This window comes from Solanum lycopersicum, chromosome 12 (genome assembly GCF_036512215.1).
Source record: "Solanum lycopersicum chromosome 12, SLM_r2.1".
Classification (NCBI taxonomy): domain Eukaryota; kingdom Viridiplantae; phylum Streptophyta; class Magnoliopsida; order Solanales; family Solanaceae; genus Solanum; species Solanum lycopersicum.
In genome coordinates, this window is record NC_090811.1 from 9,506,556 (window position 1) to 9,524,775 (window position 18,220).

The 18,220-nt window shown below is 36.2% G+C and overlaps 1 protein-coding gene across 1 annotated transcript; it reads left to right on the forward strand.

Moving 5' to 3' along the window:
• Positions 1-3,923: 3,923 nt before the first annotated feature.
• On the forward strand, positions 3,924-17,990 carry LOC101262693 (probable uridine nucleosidase 2). Its single transcript, XM_004251935.5, has 9 exons — positions 3,924-4,238; positions 4,483-4,598; positions 4,784-4,843; positions 12,030-12,215; positions 12,553-12,657; positions 12,753-12,849; positions 14,499-14,606; positions 14,695-14,830; positions 17,568-17,990. The coding sequence occupies exons 1-9, from the start codon at positions 4,190-4,192 to the stop codon at positions 17,674-17,676; spliced, it is 966 nt and encodes a 321-aa protein (XP_004251983.1). The 5' UTR covers positions 3,924-4,189; the 3' UTR covers positions 17,677-17,990.
• Positions 17,991-18,220: the final 230 nt, after the last annotated feature.

Genomic DNA, 18,220 nt, shown 5'->3' on the forward strand with positions numbered 1-18,220 from the left:
CAGAAGCGACAGACCCCATGACGGACCGTCATTGGCACGACGGACCGTCGCAGGGTCTCGTTTCAAAACACTTAGAAAATCTGAAATTGGGTACTGAAAATCGACTCTCTGAACTTCGTAACGGAATGGCAGGACGGACCGTCACAGGCGTGACATACCGCCACAGATTATTCAGTGGAAATTGAGTCTCTGACCCTTGCGACGACCTGCAGGACGGACCGTCGCAGGCACGACGGGCCGTCGCAGGTTGCGCAATCCCAGTCTGGGTCGGATTTCTTGATACGTTTTAAGGGACGTTTTTGACTATTCTCGCCTTAATTATAAAGTTAGTGGGTTAATGTTAATAAGTCTAATTACTTGGGGTTAAAAGAGGTAACCTTAAGTTAATTAGTGGGGCATTATTGCCATCTTTTATTCTTAATTATATACTAATTAGGGTAAAAGAAAGAGGGTTGGAATAAGAAAAATAAGAAAGGACAAAGAGAGACAGAAAAAGAAAGAGAACGAGTAGAGAGAGAGAGAAACGAAGGGGATAGCAAGGATTTTGAGAAGATAGCTTGTTGATCGCAATTCTTCGGTGGAGGTAGGTTATGGTTTTCATGCTATTCGTAGTAAACTCTTAATAGCGAATGATATGTGTTAGTAGTATTGTAAACCTTCTATATGCTTAATTGTATGCTTGCATGAATGATGTGATTATGTAATTATGAATAAATAAGCATGATGAAGCTATTGAATTCCAAACCTTGAAAAGAAAACCCTAATCTACTTTGTTAATGATGATGCCTTGGTATAAAAGAAGGCTTGATGAACGAAAGTAGTGAGATTAGGGGATCGGGTGCCATGTTCCGGTACCAGGATAGTATATGAGGATCGGAGTGTCACGTTCCGACACCAGGATAGAATATGGATCGGGTGCCACGTTCCGGTACTAGGATAGAATATGGATCGGATGTCACGTTCCGACACTAGGATAGAATATGGATCGGGTGCCACGTTCCGGTACCAGGATAGTATATGAGGATCGGAGTGTCACGTTCCGACACCAGGATAGTATATTGAGGAGCGGAGTGTCACGTACCGACACGAGGGGAATAAAGATAATGAATCTTGAAAAATGTTAATATATTCAATCTAATGAACTGAATTCCCAAATGAGTATGATGAGGAGGCGTGAGTCCTCATTGATGTGCTTGGTGTTGTAACCAAGGGTTATGGTAACTGTAAATGCTGCATGCTAAGGATATTAGTTGATTTTATGATATTGCTTAATATATACTGTTTTCTATTTTGAGTTGGCCGATGATATCTACTCAGTACCCGTGTTTTGTACTGACCCCTACTTTTATTGTTTTCTTCTTGTTTATTTGTGGAGTGCAACAAACGTGCCGTCATCTTCGACTCAACAGTAATTCAAGTCAGTCTTACTAAATCAAAAATTCAGGGTGAGCTAATGCTTCTAGCTTGGACTGGATCTTCTTCTTCAAGTCTTGATGCCTTGAACTTCCGGCATGGACTAGCTTCTTATGTATTTTTAGCTTCTTAGAATACTCTTAGTTTAGTAATTTGATTATAGATGTTCTTGTGATGATGACTTCCAGATTTTGGGGAATGATAAGTTTTGAGTTATAGAAGTTGATTATTGATTTATATTAATGAGTTTAAGTCTTCCGCATTACTTTATGTTGATATTATATTGAAATGTTAAGGTTTAGATTGGTTGGTTCGCTCACACAGGAGGGTAAGTGTGGGTGCCAGTCGCGGCCCGGTTTTGGGTCGTGACAGGAACATTCTCATTGATGAACTTCTGCAGACTCAACGTAGTGAGATAGAAGAACATCTTTTGCTGCCATCTCTTAAAGTCGACTCCAGAAAACTTTGCAGGTTTCTCAGCCGGTGCTAAGGCAGCATTTGAACGATTATGTGCAACTGTTGTTGTTGCAGCGCTTACTGTTCCAGCATTTGTTTGACTTGAATTAGTCATTTTTTTTCTGTCACAAATGGCAGATAAATTAAGTATTTAAAATACTAACAGTAAAGAACAAATCTTTACACAAACTGTTTCTGATTTAACGATAAAGTTTTTATGTTCTTTTAATCGTTAATCGAATGAATTTTTTAAAAATTCAAGCAGAGTAGAAAACCATAAAGGTTTTAATCTCCAGAAACCTCAAATACAGAAACTGTTAAATTTCTTAAGATTGTTATTCTTACAATAACCTGTATTTATAAGGTTAATAAACAGAAACAGAAATAAGATGAAGCAGAAAAAATATAAAATACAAGAATTAATCCGAGTCCACAGAAACTACTGTGTGTCCTTAAGAAATTTAATCCCCTCACTGTACCCAAGGTTATGGATTAATTTCTCCCAAGATAAAACGGATTAAACCTGTTAAAGAAATAGCGGTACCTCAAACTTGTTCAACGAACTTAAGAACAACAACAAGTCACACAGACTCAGTCGATCGACACTTTGATTTTTATTTGAGAGAAAAATAAATGCAGAGAAAGAAAAAATTTTAGTGTTTGAAAAATCAAAAATTGACTTCCTTTAATAGCCATTTTCAGCAAGGAACATGTCTGTTCAGTGAAATCTGTTCAGACCCATTTTATCCAGAAAGTTGTGTCTTTTGGAAAAAATAACAACTTTTCGAAAAAATGTGTCTTTTAGGAAAATAACTACTTTTTGGATAGTAACGACTTTTCAAAAAAGTATCAACTTTTCGGAATGTAGATAATATTAACAGGATTTATTTGAATTAACAAAAACTGATTAAATAAATTTTGTCCAAAAAATTTATCAATCAATCACATCATTTGCCAAATCCAAATCCAAAGCCGAGCGAGCGACGACGACGGCGCGAGGGGGCATCTTCTTCTTAGCTCTTTTAAGAAGTAATGGAAGTGTTTCCTTCTATAAGTACAACAATTTCCATTGCTTTTGCCGATATGGGAGAAATGACTTTTCATTTTCCCTCCAAAGTAGTTCCCTCACTTTTCATATTCTCTCTTTTCTTTTTTCCATTCACACTTGCTAAAACCCAACACAACCCACTAACAATTTTCCCAAAAGTACATGAAGAAACTCTGTAAAAGGGGAAAAAAGAGAAGATAAATTTTCAATCTTCCTCATTGAAATTTTTTAGATAATTAAAAAAAAGTCATCAAAATAGCAAAAAAGAAGTTGCAATCGATAAATGAATCACTATGATTTATACTAAAAAATTCATCTTCATGAAATAGGAGGAATAAAACTTTGAGAAATGAAACACTTTATACGAAGCATAATTAATGTATTCGAATTCAAAAAAACATACAAATAATAATGAAAAAAATAAAAGATTTGTTTACTTAAGATGAATTCAACCATCAATCATTTCAATAGCGTTATAAGTTGTACACTAAGAGGTCTGAGAGTCGTAATATCGCATTGCAATTGAAATCAACTTGCTTTGTTTATATGAGCTGACACTTTAACATATCTATAAAAAGGTCACCAAAATAGGGGAAAAAATTACCATAGTTAGATGAATAACTATGACTTATAGTAAAGATTAAACTCCATGAAAACTTTCAAGAATGATATTTGTTCACACTATCTTATGTTGTCTATATAAATAGAGGAATTTTCTACAACTCTTTGAAAAACTTACAACCCTTCAAAAAGGTCACTACTTTACATAAAAGTCGCAGCTCTACATAAAAGTCACAACTCTTCCAAAAAGTTACAACTTTTCATAAAAGTCGCAATTTTTCATGAAAGTCGCAATTTTTCATGAAGGTCATAACTTTTCATGAAAAGAGAAGACTAATTTTAGAAATAAATAAATTTAAAAAGGAATTCTTATTTCTGGTGGTGCTACATAGTCGGGCCTAAGATTTTCTTTTATATGAATATATGATTCCATGATATTAAATGAGAACTAGATCAGAATCATTCTCAACGAGTCCATAAAAAGTGATCCCATTTTTTAGTTATATAAATAATTAAATAATTTTTTTTTTAAAAAAACAGTAAATGACAATTTTATCCAACTCTCAATCAAAGATTCCATACATAGAAGATGCAGAGAATTGAGCATTTTTAGTTTGTATATATCAAAAAAAGTTTCCACTTTCCTCTTCATTCATCAATCATCATCATCCCGATCCCAGATCCATTCAACTTCCAATTCAGATTCACAAAATGGCTACAGAACCCAAGAAGATCATCATTGACACTGATCCTGGAATTGGTATCTTCTATTTACTAACATAGTAGAATGAAAGATTTCAATATACCCAATTTTTTAGTTGGCGTTGTTTGTTACTTACTTTATTATAGTGGAGTTTGTCAAAATTTATCTGGGTTTTCGTTTTTTCTCTGAATTCTGCATTCCATTTCCTATAGAAACTCTTTTCAGTTGAATTAAGCTTTCCAAGATTATATTTTTGTGAATTTTATTGTTGAGTTAATTGAACTATTATGAATATTCTCAGATGATGCAATGGCGATATTTGTGGCATTGGAATCTCCTGAAGTTGAGGTGATCGGGCTTACAACGATATATGGAAATGTCTACACAACTCTAGCTACCAGAAATGCTTTACATCTGGTGAATTTCTCATTTTCTTGGATAATTGCTAAATGTTTGTCCCTTGTTTTTTTTTGTTGCAAGTGTAAATTTTGAAAGGTAAAAGACTACTGACTTAGCTTTGCTCCTTAGTTGGGCTATTGTGGTGGTGTATCCGGTATCTGCTATGCTCATAGTTATTGATTTGAGGTCTTAAAATGATTCAGTTGGATATAGCTGGGAGGACAGATATTCCGGTGGCTGAAGGCTCTCATGTTACAATCACTGTATGTAATCCTGCTCTGTTGCTCATTTTAACTGCCTTAGCTGATTCCGTACTCCGAGCTTTTTAGTTGTTATTGTCATTTGTTTACTTGTTAAAGGGGACTCAAGTCTTTGGCTCTACTGTGGTGTTTCATGTTTGGTTTTTTTATGATGATCCACACTAGATATACTTGCCTTGGTACATACTCTGTCTCTCTATTTCTTTCCCCCCTTTCCTTTTGCTTCCCAGGTGAAACTTTTTTTGAGCTGGTGAAAATAATAAGAGAAAAGGAATAAGAGGAAAAATTAAACAATGCTGTACTACCCTTTCCCAGAAAAGAAAAATGTCGAAAGCAAGGACATTGAACTTTTTTTTAAAGTTACAATGACATTGAGCTTGTTTATCATGGGACATGTAAGTGGTTCTGAGAAGAAAAGTAAAAGAAATAGTTCTAGACTGGTTCTTTCGAATGTTCAGATCTAGGACCAAAGCTAAAAGAAGGAATAAGTGAAGGCAGAGTTTGGTATTAGAAACACTTGGTAGTTAGGAATGTAACTATAGTCAGTAAAAGTGGGGAAGACAGATGAACAATGAAAATGTGTGAAGCACTTTGGTATCATTTGGGGCATGAAAAAATTATTTTTCCATGCTGTTAGCGAAAAAGATGCAAAGAACATTGAGGTGTCTTTCATTCCTTTGCAATGCTTTCAGTTTGCTTTAATCAAAGGATCACTACTTTTTGGACTCCTCCACTGCAGCCATACAAACAATTTTGGGACCTCTTCCTTAATTGTAGTGGAGTAAATTGGTGAACTTCATACAGTATGAGAGGCTTGCTGAAATGTTTGTTGAAACAAGAAAGTCATAAAAATTTGAAGAAAATCTGGCATACCATCCCTCTGTTTGCATCTTTTAGACTATCTGGTTAGAAAGAAATGAGAGATGTTTTTGAAACTCAGAAAAGTCATGTCTTCTGTAAACAATAGATGTCTTCAGAATTAATGTTTTGGTGTAGGAGACATGGTAGATGATATTTCTCAGTAATTGGAGTTCATTGAGTCTTTGAGAATATATCAGCTTTTCTGTGTTTTTTTCTTGTAATTTTTAGTTCCTCCTTAGTGCTTTTTGGTCATACCAACTTGCAGTGTTCCCCAGCCATAATGACGATATATAATAATGCATTTTATCTTGTCATGGATGTAAGCGTACTTTTGCTGAACCATCATGTATCCTTCTGTCTCTCTTGTTCAGTAATATTTTGTGTTCATCAGTCTTTAAAACTTTCATATGATTGTGTCAAATATGATTAACCATGTTAGAGAATTGCTTTTGCGGCAGCCTGAGCCTAGTTGTATAACAAGTGGTATTAGAGTATGTAGTTAAGCTACAGTTGGTAATCCAGTTAGCCCAGAGAATGATTTTGATAAGTTCTATGTTGTCAAACCATTTGATTGAAATAGGCGGGGACAACCAGGGAGGTGCTTTAAGGGAGGGGCAAACACAAGTTATAGAATAAAAGAGAAATAAGTCATTGACATATGTATGGAAAACATGTTTTCAAATCTTTAAATTTATAGTATATGATCATTAATTTTTGATAAAACAGCAGAAGAATGTCACCGGTCACAGCCGAATACTTCGATTGAAAATCTAATAATCAACAAAATGAATATATTCTATGCTAAGTACTTCTATTATCATGTTTAATTTGCGGTCTTTCATTAATTAAAAACTGTAAATAGCAATTAATAGTGCATTAAATTGATTAGTACTTCTAGCAAATTTGCCATAGTGATAAAGGTAGGAGAACAAAGAGGAAAAGAAGAAAAAGGCTGGGAAACCTAGCAAAATGGATGGCTGAATAAAAGAGGTAAAAGTGAAGTGAATTGAGCATATGAGCTTTTTTTAGTGATTATATGGTATTTACTAAAAAAGAGTCCGTAATTTTCTTTTGGGAGGAGCAAGGAGCACGAGGAGTTGGATTATTATCTTTATTGTTTTGTACACAAAGCACATAACCTTAACTAATGTGGAGAGGTGAAGGAGGGCAATGGCCTAGCCACCCCCCTTCACTTCCACCATGTCGATGATGACTTTACTATGGCAAACTAGAGTGCAAGATATTGTGGTGCAGCAGAGTTAGGCAGAAGCTTTGGGTGGAAAGAAGCCAACAGAGATCAAATTTGGCAAAAGAGAAGATATGGTAGTGTGCTAGCACACAATTTATATCCAGTAGTAGATTTTCTATAATCAAAGTCACCTGCCACATCAACATATGTACAGCCCTCAAGATTGGATTTGATCCTCAAAACACAGTTATTCATCTAAACTTCCTCTCAGATACCTGAGTATCCACTTCACAACTTCCCAATGCTCATTCCCTGGATTGTCAAGAAACCTGCTGACAACACAAACAACACCAATTGCGAGCAATATCAGGTCTAATACATACCATTGCATACATTAAAATTCCGATGACGAAGGAATATGGAACTCTATTTCACACTCTCTTTTTCCTCTTTGTAGGACATAATTTCTTGCTCAACTTTATATAACCAGTAAGAGGTGTCCTAACAAGCTTAACATACTTTATGTTGAAGCGCTCTAGTTCATGTTCAATGTGTTTTTCTTATGACAAATAAGGCTTCCTTCATCTCTAAGACGAGTAATTATCATGCCCAAAAATTGCTTAGCATGACCCAAGTCTTTCATAGCAAAAGACTTACACAACTCTTTCTTCAAATCGTCAAGTATTTCTGCTCATAATTAACATATCATCCACATATAGCAAGAGGATGATAAAATCATCGTTAGAAATATTTTGTACAAATACATAATGATCTCACGAAGTCTTCTTTTTGCCTAGCTCCCTCATAGAAAATTCAAACTTCTTGTACCAATGTCTAGGAGCTTGCTTTAGGCCATAGAGTCTCTTTTTAAGTTTGCTCACATAATTTTCTTTACCTTTTACCTTGAAGCCCTCAGGATGTTCCATTTAAATCTCTACTTCTAGGTCACTATGAAGAAAAACAATCTTCACATTCATTTGCTCAATCTCTAAATTAAAACTAACAGCCAAACCAAGAACTCTACGAATGGATTCATTTTCACGATTAAGAGAAAATATATCGTCAAAGTCAATACCCTTTCTTTGACCGAATTTCTTATTAAGGTCAGTAGTCGATTGCAACAAAGGTGTGCCCAATTTGCTGCAAATCTTGCCAAAAAGATTTTCTTCCTTTAAAGATGGGATTTGGACCCCATAACTTGAAGCTCAGGTACAAAGTTAGATTGGTTGTTAAGCTATTTGGCCGAAGGAAGGGTATTGACTTTGAAGAAATATCTTCTCATGTTGAAAATGTCCTCCATCTGTATAGTTCTTGGATTAGCTGTGAAGATGACTTTTCTTCACGGTGACCTAGAAAAGAGATTTATATGGAACAACCTGAGGGCTTCAATGTGAAAGGTAAAGAAAATTATATGTCCAAACTTAAAAAAAGTTTGTATGGCCTAAAGCAAACTCTTAGACAGTTGTACAAGAAGTTAGAATCTATGATGGGGGAGCAAGCTATAAAAACACTTCCTCAGATCATTGTGTGTTTGTACAAACAAATTCTGATGATAATTTTATCATCCTCTTTCTATATGTGGATGATATGTTAATTATGGACAGAAATACTTTCAAGATTGATGAGTTGAAGAAAGAGTTGTATAAGTCTTTTGTTATGAAAGACTTTGGTCCTGCTAAGCAAATTTTTGGGCATGAGAATTATTCATCTTAGAGAGACTTTGTTGTCACAATAGAAATACATTGAATGTGTACTTGAGCACATCAACATAAAGAAGGCTAAGCTTGTTAGCGCACATCTTGTTGGTCATATGAAGTTGAACAAGAAGATGTGTCCTACAACAAGAGGGAAAATGATATAGTTGATATTCAAGAGGGGGGGGGGGGTGAATTAAAAAATCACTTAGCAACTACCAATAATTGATAGTCGACTCACTTGCAAGTTAGTAGGAAGATAAACAATAAAGGAAGGAAGCAGTTAATAATAGACACAAGGTTTTATCCTAATTCGGATGACCAATGTGGTGCCTAGTCCAGTCCCCTTGGGTTTCAAGGGTTTTTCTTAAGAGCTTTGAAGAGATCTTTGTGTTACAACAATTATGCAAATCAGATTTTTACCTTGACACTACCTCTACTTGTATACCTACACTCAGATTCTTTCTTTTCTCTTTTCTTTTCAATTGTATCACTCTCGTGTTTACAAAGTTTTATGAAAGGCAAAAGACAATTGTTTGCTAAGCTCAAGTGAAGTTGCATACTTCACACTATAATTCTGGGTCGATTTATATAGATGATGACCTGTGCTCTTTGTAAGGAAAAACACAAGGGATTTATATCAATCAAGGATTAGTTTAGGGCGTCCTTGATCGAGGCGATTTGGTTGATGTGTATTAATGTAGTAAATCGCTTCCTCTGCTGGTTTGATCTTTTCCTGGGATGATCAACAGACTTCTTTACTTACGGCTTGATTCATGGATCTTCCCTTTCTTGATGATTCTGTTTTGACCTCTGCCAAGTGTGCAAGTGTTCTGCCTCTTTTAGATTTTCCTTTATGTGTTGATTAAACATATACTCCTTTCCTTATTTTGTTCCTTAGATTGTGGCTTTCCTTTCTAGTGGTTCTCTGCAGCTTTAAGCAAATATTCTTTTCCTTCTTGAAATCGCGCTAGATAATTTCCTTTTTGAATTTGTGACCTTCGAAAAATTAAGATCAACATGTTAATTGTCTGTTTTCAAAAACGACTAAGTCTAAGGAGTTAACAATGACCCCCTTTTTGATAATGACAAGATTGATCACAATTTTAATGGTCAGTAGGTTTCTTGAAATTCCAGGGAAAGAGCATTGTGAAGTGCATACTCATGTATCTAAGAGGAAAACTCATATGAGTGCTTGTGTTTTGGAGATCAAATCCTATCTTGAAGGGCCATACAAATTTTGATGTGTTAGGTGACCTTAATAACAAAAAATCTATTCCTGGATATTTGTTTACTTTTTTGGGGATTTATATCATGGAAGCCGAAGTTGCAGGAGTATGTTGCACGGCTACAATTGAAGCAAAGTATATTTCGTCTATTGAATCTAGCAGAGAGATAATATGGTTCAAGCGAATCCTTCAAGAACTTGGATTGCAACAGATGGAGTATCTTATCGATTGTGACAGTCAAAGTGCAATATACTTGAGCAAGAACTCCATGTACCATGCAGTGTTATCAAAGGCAAAAAGAATCTCTAAGCTTCGTGGGGATTTAAGCGCAAATAAAGCGTGGACTTTAATGAAAAAAAGGTGCTAAGGGAGAAAAAACACAAATACATATGTCAAGTCCAAGATTACTAATTATAAACATGAATAACAAATATATGACCAAAGAAATTTAAAAAAAATCATGATAAAGTGAAATATCCATTGTTTAGTGTCACTTCTTCATAAGAGGCTCATTGGCAAATAAAAGTTGCCTTAGAACCTTGATGACGACAATGAAGTGCACATAAAGCGAGACAAAGCGCTAAACATGTTTTGAGGCTCGCTTCACAGCTTAAAGCGCACCATTAATAACACTGATAGTTTGGTACCATGCAAGAACAAAACACATAGATGTGAGATATTATTGGATTCATGATCAAGTAGAGAGTGAATCATTTCACGTCAAAAAGATTAGCACAAGTGAAAATCCTGCGTATATGCTAACCAAGGTGATATCAAAAGTCAAGTTCAACCTGTGTAGAGAACTTGTCGGCATGAGCTCTCTTTGAGAAGATACCTTCAGGTGCATGGTGCATGAGATTGGAGGGGGAGATTATGGGGTCCAGATCCTATCTTTAAATAAAATCTTCTTTAGTAAGATTTGCAGCATATTGAGCACACTTTTAATACGTGGAAAAATGGGCACATCTTTGTTGAAATTGGCTATCGGCCAATTAACACAAGGTGAAAAATGGGCATAGTGCATGTCTGTAAATAGGGACCTCTAAATCAGCTTATGTGCAACTTTCCTAGTTAAAGTCCACTCAGGGCCCACTACCTCGTGAGAGCAGAGTGAGGTATACTATAGACTATAAGAAAATAGTTTTTGAAAAAAAATAGAGTGTGAACGATATTTTTGTGGAGTGGAAAATCAAAGAGGGTTATGTCTTTTGAGTGTGTAATGGTCACTTTGAGTATTGTACTTGTGACTACATAGTGTAAAATTCCTTATTATAGATTATTAATTGCTCATCTTGGCCCGTGGTTTTCCCTTATTCAAAACGGTTTCCACGTAAAATTCTTGGCATTGTTATTTTCCCATTTTATTCCCCATTATTTTGACTGAATATTTTTGTGATATTCCTCATTTCCCTAACAGTTTTGAGATCAGAGAACTCCATTTGAGACACTATTGTATCTCTTGGTTTGAGTTAGACTCATGATTGCCTGTTTTCATGAATTGGGATTTCTGAGGGTAATCTTCTTCTTGTTTTTTTAATATCTTGGGTTCTAATTTTTTGTTCTTTGGAAGCGATCAAGCTTGTATACTGATTGTTGCCTGAAACGTTCATCTAGGGTTCTAGATTTCTCCTTGTTTTACTATTCAGGTTATTCTCGATTATTTTGATTGACTTCTATCTTTACTTTTCTTTCAATTATTGTTACTTGATATTCCGCTGCGGTTTGTGTATCGGATCGTATCAAGAAATCTTGCCTAGCGAGTTTGTGAGTAATACTTTAGGATGTTTCTTCCATACTCCAAGTATATGAGGTAACTTTCAAGAGCTTTCTCCATGTATTAATAGCGATCTTGCTCCATATAACACGTGGAACTGAAGATGCTCTCTTAGGAAAACCAGAAGGTTGCGGCTCAGAGGAAACTGCTTTCTAAAATAGCATCAGAATTTATTTCTAACCTACTGACTTAGCAGCAAAACATATCCACAGAATAAGGCATTGGGGGGGGGGGGGGGGGGGATATGATAAAAGAAATGGTGAAGTGTATGCTGGATCCTTTTCTAAAATTTAATGTGCTTTTCTTCTGATTACGTGTTCATTTAGCAAATAGGCAGCAAACCTTTTCTTTTGGGAAACAGTAATAGTCAGAATAGAAAGCAGACTTAGAAATGTCTTTTCCTTATGAATATGCTGCTTACTTTGTTTAATTTAATGTGAAGAAAGGTACAAAACTTCGAATTGCTGATTTTGTTCATGGCACGGATGGACTTGGAAACCAAAACTTTCCTGCACCAAATGGAAAACCTATTGAACAGAATGCTGCTGACTTTCTTGTTCAACAAGCCAGTCTATACCCCGGAAAGATTACTGTTGTAGCTTTGGGTCCCTTGACAAATATAGCACTAGTAAGTATGTTATCTTCCAGCTAAATATTACTTGATCCGTTCCAGTTTATGTGGCATCATTCTTTTTTAGTCTGTTTCGAAAATAATGACAGTTTCTAAATTCGGTAACAACTTAACCTAACCCTTTATAGTCACACTTATGTTATGGCATGTTTAAGACACCAAGTTTTAGAAGTCTTATAATAGTCACACAAATGCTATGGCATGTTTAATACCAAAACTTCCTTCTTTTCTTATGCTCCGTGCTCAGTCAATTTATGCCTCATAATTTGGAATGGAATGAGTTGATAATATAACCTGATAGAAATCTGTTCACTAAAATGGCATACTGAAACAGGCCATTCAATCAGATCCTGATTTTGTTAAAAACATTGGACAAATTGTTGTTCTTGGTGGTGCCTTTTCTGTAAACGGAAATGTCAATCCAGCTGCTGAGGCGAATGTAAGTTGCTAAGATACATCCAAAATCATGCTTTAGATTTTCAGGTGTATTCTCTATGTTATATTTATGCTTGTTTTGTTGCTCATCTGCACAAGATCTTTGGAGATCCAGATGCTGCTGATATTGTATTTACTAGCGGTGCTGATGTTCTAGCAGTTGGAATAAATGTTACACATCAAGTTGTCCTTACTGGTACTTTCTCGATTGATTACGTTATTACAACCAGTTCGTATGGTACTTCGAATATTCTGTTCCTCTTACACTACCATATTCTTGTTCCTCTTACATTTCCTGCATTCAACTTGAAATAATGGGTTATATATTCTGGACCATCCTCATGTCAGTTCTGAAAATATTCTGCAAAAGCAACTAAAAGTTTCCATTTTTCATTGTCTGCTTAAACTATTTAAGATATTTGGTTACTTGGAGATAGTAGCACAGTTGTAGGATGGCGAATTAAGGAAGAAAAAGAAAAAATTGAGAAATAATTCTAAATAAACTACTTTTCGTGTTTCGTATAACATCACTAAGTGTCAGCATTCAACAAATAAAAATGCTGGTCCATGAGGCAAACGTGGAAATGAGGCTTGACACATAGGCTATCCCCAAGAAAGATAGTTTCAAGTATCTTGGGTCTTTAGTCCAAGGGAGTTGGGAGATCGACGATGATATCACATATCATATTGGTGCGGCGTGTATGAAGTGGAGACTTGCCTCCGGGGTGCTGTGTGATAAAAAGGTACCACCTAAACTGAAAAGTAAGTTCTATAGAGTGGTAGTAAGACCGATTTTGTCGTATGGGACAGAGAGTGGCCAGCCAAGAACTCCCACGTTCAGAAAATACAAGTCATGGAGATGGATGTGTGGAAATATTAAGAGCGATAAGATTAAGAAAGAGGATATCCAGGACAAGATGAGAATGACTTCCGTGATGGACAAGATGCGGACGGGTTGAGATGGTTTGGGGCATGTGAAGAGGAGAGGAGATGCAAAAATGTCTTAGTGAGGAGGTGTGAGAGGTTGGAGATAGTGGGTACAAGGAGAGATAGAGGTAGGCCAAAAATATATATGGGAGAGACAAATATAGGACAAGGTGCAGCTTCAACTTACCGAGGACATGATCTTAAATATGATGGTGTGAAGGTCATGGACTAGGGTAGAAGGCTAATGGATAGTGGAGTGTTGTCTTGCTTTTCGACAGATTTAGGCTTGGTGGTGTTTATCGTAGTATTACCCTTATTCTTGTAATTTCTTGCTTTTGGTATCTATCATCATTTGTTGTTTATTGTCTTTTAATTATCGTAATTTTTCTGTTGTTACTGTTTCCTTATTAGTTGCTATATTTTCTTCATTGTCATTTTTCCTTTTCATACCTACTTTGATCTGTTGTACTTGAGCCAAGAGTCCTTCAAAAACAGCCTTCTATCTCCCGGAAGTAGGAATAACGTCTGTGTACACTCTACCACCCCACGTTCCATTTGTAGGATTTCTGTGGGTATGTTGTTGTTGTTGGAAATAGAGATAGTAACATAGGAGCATTATGAATTAAAGAGCAGAGAGAAATTTTCAGAAGAATTTTACCTGATCCCTCTGCCTGTGTCTTGACAAATGCTTGAGCATTAGCTAAATAATAAGCAAATACATATGCGTGGATATTTAATTAAGTAAAGCTGCATGTGCTTTATAACAAATATAGAGGAAAATTCTATTGATGTGCTTTGTACTTTCTTCTTCTTTCCTCCCTTCTGAACAAAGATGCTACAATTTGAGCTCCTCCGGACCATTTTATTTCACTTCCCACAAAATTATCTTTCTTATTTATATTTATTTACCCTTGTCAGATTTTGATCGAGACGAGTTGGCAAAGTCTAACGGAAAGTATGCCAAGTACCTTGACAAGATCTTGGGTGTCTATTTTGGCTATCACCACGAGGCATACAGCACAAAAGGTCTGTCTCTTTCCAAACTGGCTTTCTTAGTACATTATTTGCCGCGTGCTAATTGTTCTGATTTTACGGGAACTGGGACTCCACATAGGTGTTTACCTTCATGATCCAACTGCTCTGCTTGCTGCTGTTGATCCCTCACTAATCACCTATACAGAAGGTGTGGTTCGTGTCCAAACAAATGGCATCACAAGGGGTCTGACTCTATTTTATAACAAACAAAAGAGGTAATCTATTGCATTTTTTTAGAAGAACAAGTGTATCCTCCCTTCTTTTTTTGTGTGCGTGTTTCCAGAGCAACAAAGCTTCTCTTCCCAGCCCTTCAAAAGTATGGTTGGGCACATCTACTATTCTCCCTATTGCTAGCACCATCAGTATCATATGGTTATGTCATTGGCTGACAATTCCAGCTGGACCTAGACACTTGCCATCTTCGAATAGCAGTACAGGATAGTACTTTGAGGATCCAACTTCCTTCAGTAAAGGGATATCAGGAAAGGAAAACTTCCTCAACTCTTCTCATTTTTGGTCCTCCAAGGATCTTGTCCTCAAGCCCGCTTTAGTTCTATGAACCCAAAAGGAGACACTCATAGGGAGGTTTGTTGTGATGTACCTAAGGTTGAATGTCATTTATATCTTTGTATGCCTGTCTGATGCTCATGTTCTTCCATATGATGTAATAATTATGTTATGGTCAAGAGAGGAAACCAACTTTTATGTTCACCTAAATCTTCTTTCTCATATGTTCATTATTCTGAAGGAAGGTCAAGTGAAATCATCCTTGAGGATCAAAGTGAAAAGGAAAGTGAGGATGAGAGACAAAAGAAAGAGAAAAGTGACAATCCTAGAGTGAAGAAAGGAGAGGATGAGTTGAGTGAGGAGAATATTCAGGGGAAGATCTAAGATCTAAGAGTTGGAAGTTTAAAGTTCTAATGGCTTGAGGTGTAAATGTCACTACATCCACTTCTCTCTTGAAGTGGTGTATTTGGTTCGCTTTGTATATACCAACTCTATTAGATTTCACAAATATACACAAGGTTGGAGCCCAAAGCATTGGGTTCAGATGAATCCGGCTATTTCAACACTAGGTCTGCCTCTAAAAATATCGACTCAATGTCTGTATGACCATTCCTCTCAAGAAAACAACATGAGTATCTTCTTGACTACCTTCGAATTCTTTATAAAGAAGCAGACCATCCTCTGAAATATCAATCAGGCTGGAGCTGCAAAAACTAAAAAGAGAAGACAGTGTTTGCAAGAAAATATCATCGAGACAAATGATGAGAGAAGTAAAATCTAAGTGGCACAATGCACTCAGCTAAAAGGAAAGGAGCGTAACATCACTATGCCAACGTCTAACGCACAAGTAATACAGTTCAAATAGTAGATACAACTGTTAAATCAGATATTTCAGATATCAAGTACAGTTGAATAGGCATGATGAAAATGACAATGGATAATAGACGTGCTCAAATATCATCAACTGTTCAGAACAACCTAATAAACGTGATGGATATCATATACATAGCTAAGTCTTCGTGGCCAATACTGGATATTGAGAAATAGTTATCTTGCTCATACTTGCCTCACACATGAACTAGATAATTAATAATTTTAAATGCATCAAAGCAACTAAAATAGCATGCTTTATTGAAAAGTAAGCTAAACAAGAAACTGAAGTTTTACTTACATCATAAGCAACTTATTCCTTGACTTTCCTTGCTCCACGACTCCAATATATGCAAGACTAGTGTAGGAAATTGTTATTTATGGATGGTATAGTTCTTATTGACGAGACTCTCAGTGAAGTTAATGTTAAGCTGGAGATTTGGAGACAGATCTTGGATTCAGGTTGAGTAGGATCAAGACAAGATACTTGGAGTGCAAGTTCAATGATGTAACACATGAGGATGGCATCGAAGTGAGGCTTGATACTTGGAACATCCAAAAGAGAGGAAGTTTCAAGTATATTCGGTCTATTATCCAAGGAAATGGCGAGATGACGAGGATGTAACTCACTGTATTGATGCAGGATGGATGAAGTGGAAGCTCACATCCGGAGTCCAGTGTAATAAGAAGGTGACACCAAAACTCAAAGGGAAGTTCTAGAGATGGGTGGTTAGACCAACTATGGTGTATGTGGCAGAGAGTTGGCTAGTCAAGACCTCTCTCATTTAGAAGATGAAAGTTGTGGAAATGAGGATGTTGTGATGGATATGTGTGCATTCTAGGATATCGAGGACAAGGTGGGAGTGGCTTCGGTGGAGGACAAGATGGGGAAGCAAGTTTTAAATGGTTCAGACATGTGAAGATGAGATGGGCAAGTCTTCACATTCGCAGCTCACGACCATCTTGGTCGCATTCGAATTGAAGGGAAACTAGGCTATCTGGAAGGTCTCCTTTGTGATTGCCGAGCCCAGGCCGAGTTAGTGGTGACCAGCTTTACTCCTCTTCGTGGTAGGAGTTGATCCAAAATCTGCAATTGTGAATGTGGTGTAATAGTGCCGAAACTCACCCGAGTCCCTCAGGTCCTAATCCAAACCATGCCGACAAGTCCAAAATGATATTACTGACTTATACAAGGGGTCTCAGATCATGATTTGGCACACAAATGCCCAAAAAGAGGAGTTGGGTTGTTACAATATTCTTGGATTGGAATATTGTGGAAAAGAAAATTGTCAAACCCAAAGATCTCTTCTGCATCTATCTTTTCCATTCTTACTACAACTGGACCTTTTTGCTGCCCTTCAGTTAGACCTCTGGGTTAAAGAACTTAGATATGTTGTCTTGATGTTGTGGATTACACAAGTGTGTCTGAAATGACTAAAATACTCTATACACGGGTGTTTTGCTCTCTGTTTGATGCTTTAGGAAATTTATCAATCTTTGTACATGTAATATTTGGAATTGAGGGATATTTGATTGATAAGCAGTACTTATTATGTTTACTGTTGAACAAATTAGGTTTGGTGAAGTCAGTGAATGGTCTGATAAACCCTCAGTAAAAGTGGCAGTAACTGTTGATGCTCCTAGAGTTCTCAAATTGGTTATGGAACGGCTCATCAATTCTTAGGAGAATCTAGTTGCTGAAAGAGAAGCTATTTGACATACTCCAGCTGCAGATTGCAACTCTGTGCTTGAATCGTTGATATTTTTTTGAATTCTGTTCTGATGTGAAGAGGAAGATGATAAGAAGATTACCTTCATACTATGATTATGGGATATAGTCGATCACCAAGAAGAATTTCATTTTGTTTTAAGCTTCTATGCCATCTCCACAGATGTTGTAATAAAATCTATAGTTTCTGAAGCTCCCTTTGAATAAAGTGATCTGCAGAACCCAACAGTCATCATTTTAGAAAAATAAACATCTTTTTTTAAAAAAAATATCATCATTTAAAAGTTAAATTATTACGTAATATAGAAAAATATATCTTCTTTTTGAGACGGAGGAAAAAAAGTCACATAAATTGAGACAGAAGTAATAGACATTGTTTTCTAAATTACTGGTTGACATAAATTAGGATCTTCAACTATAAACCCCTCCTGAATTACTCTTGAACAAGTTGTCTCATTTTATTGTGATCAGCCTGTTTAAAACATGAACTTGTTCATGT

Excerpts from the sequence above, each read along its gene's own strand:
- LOC101262693 (XM_004251935.5), top strand. The coding sequence starts at position 4,190 with ATGGCTACAGAACCCAAGAAGATCATCATTGACACTGATCCTGGAATT. Across the intron at positions 4,239-4,482 it reads TGACACTGATCCTGGAATTG|ATGATGCAATGGCGATATTT; the intron begins GTATCTTCTATT and ends GAATATTCTCAG. Across the intron at positions 4,599-4,783 it reads CCAGAAATGCTTTACATCTG|TTGGATATAGCTGGGAGGAC; the intron begins GTGAATTTCTCA and ends AAAATGATTCAG.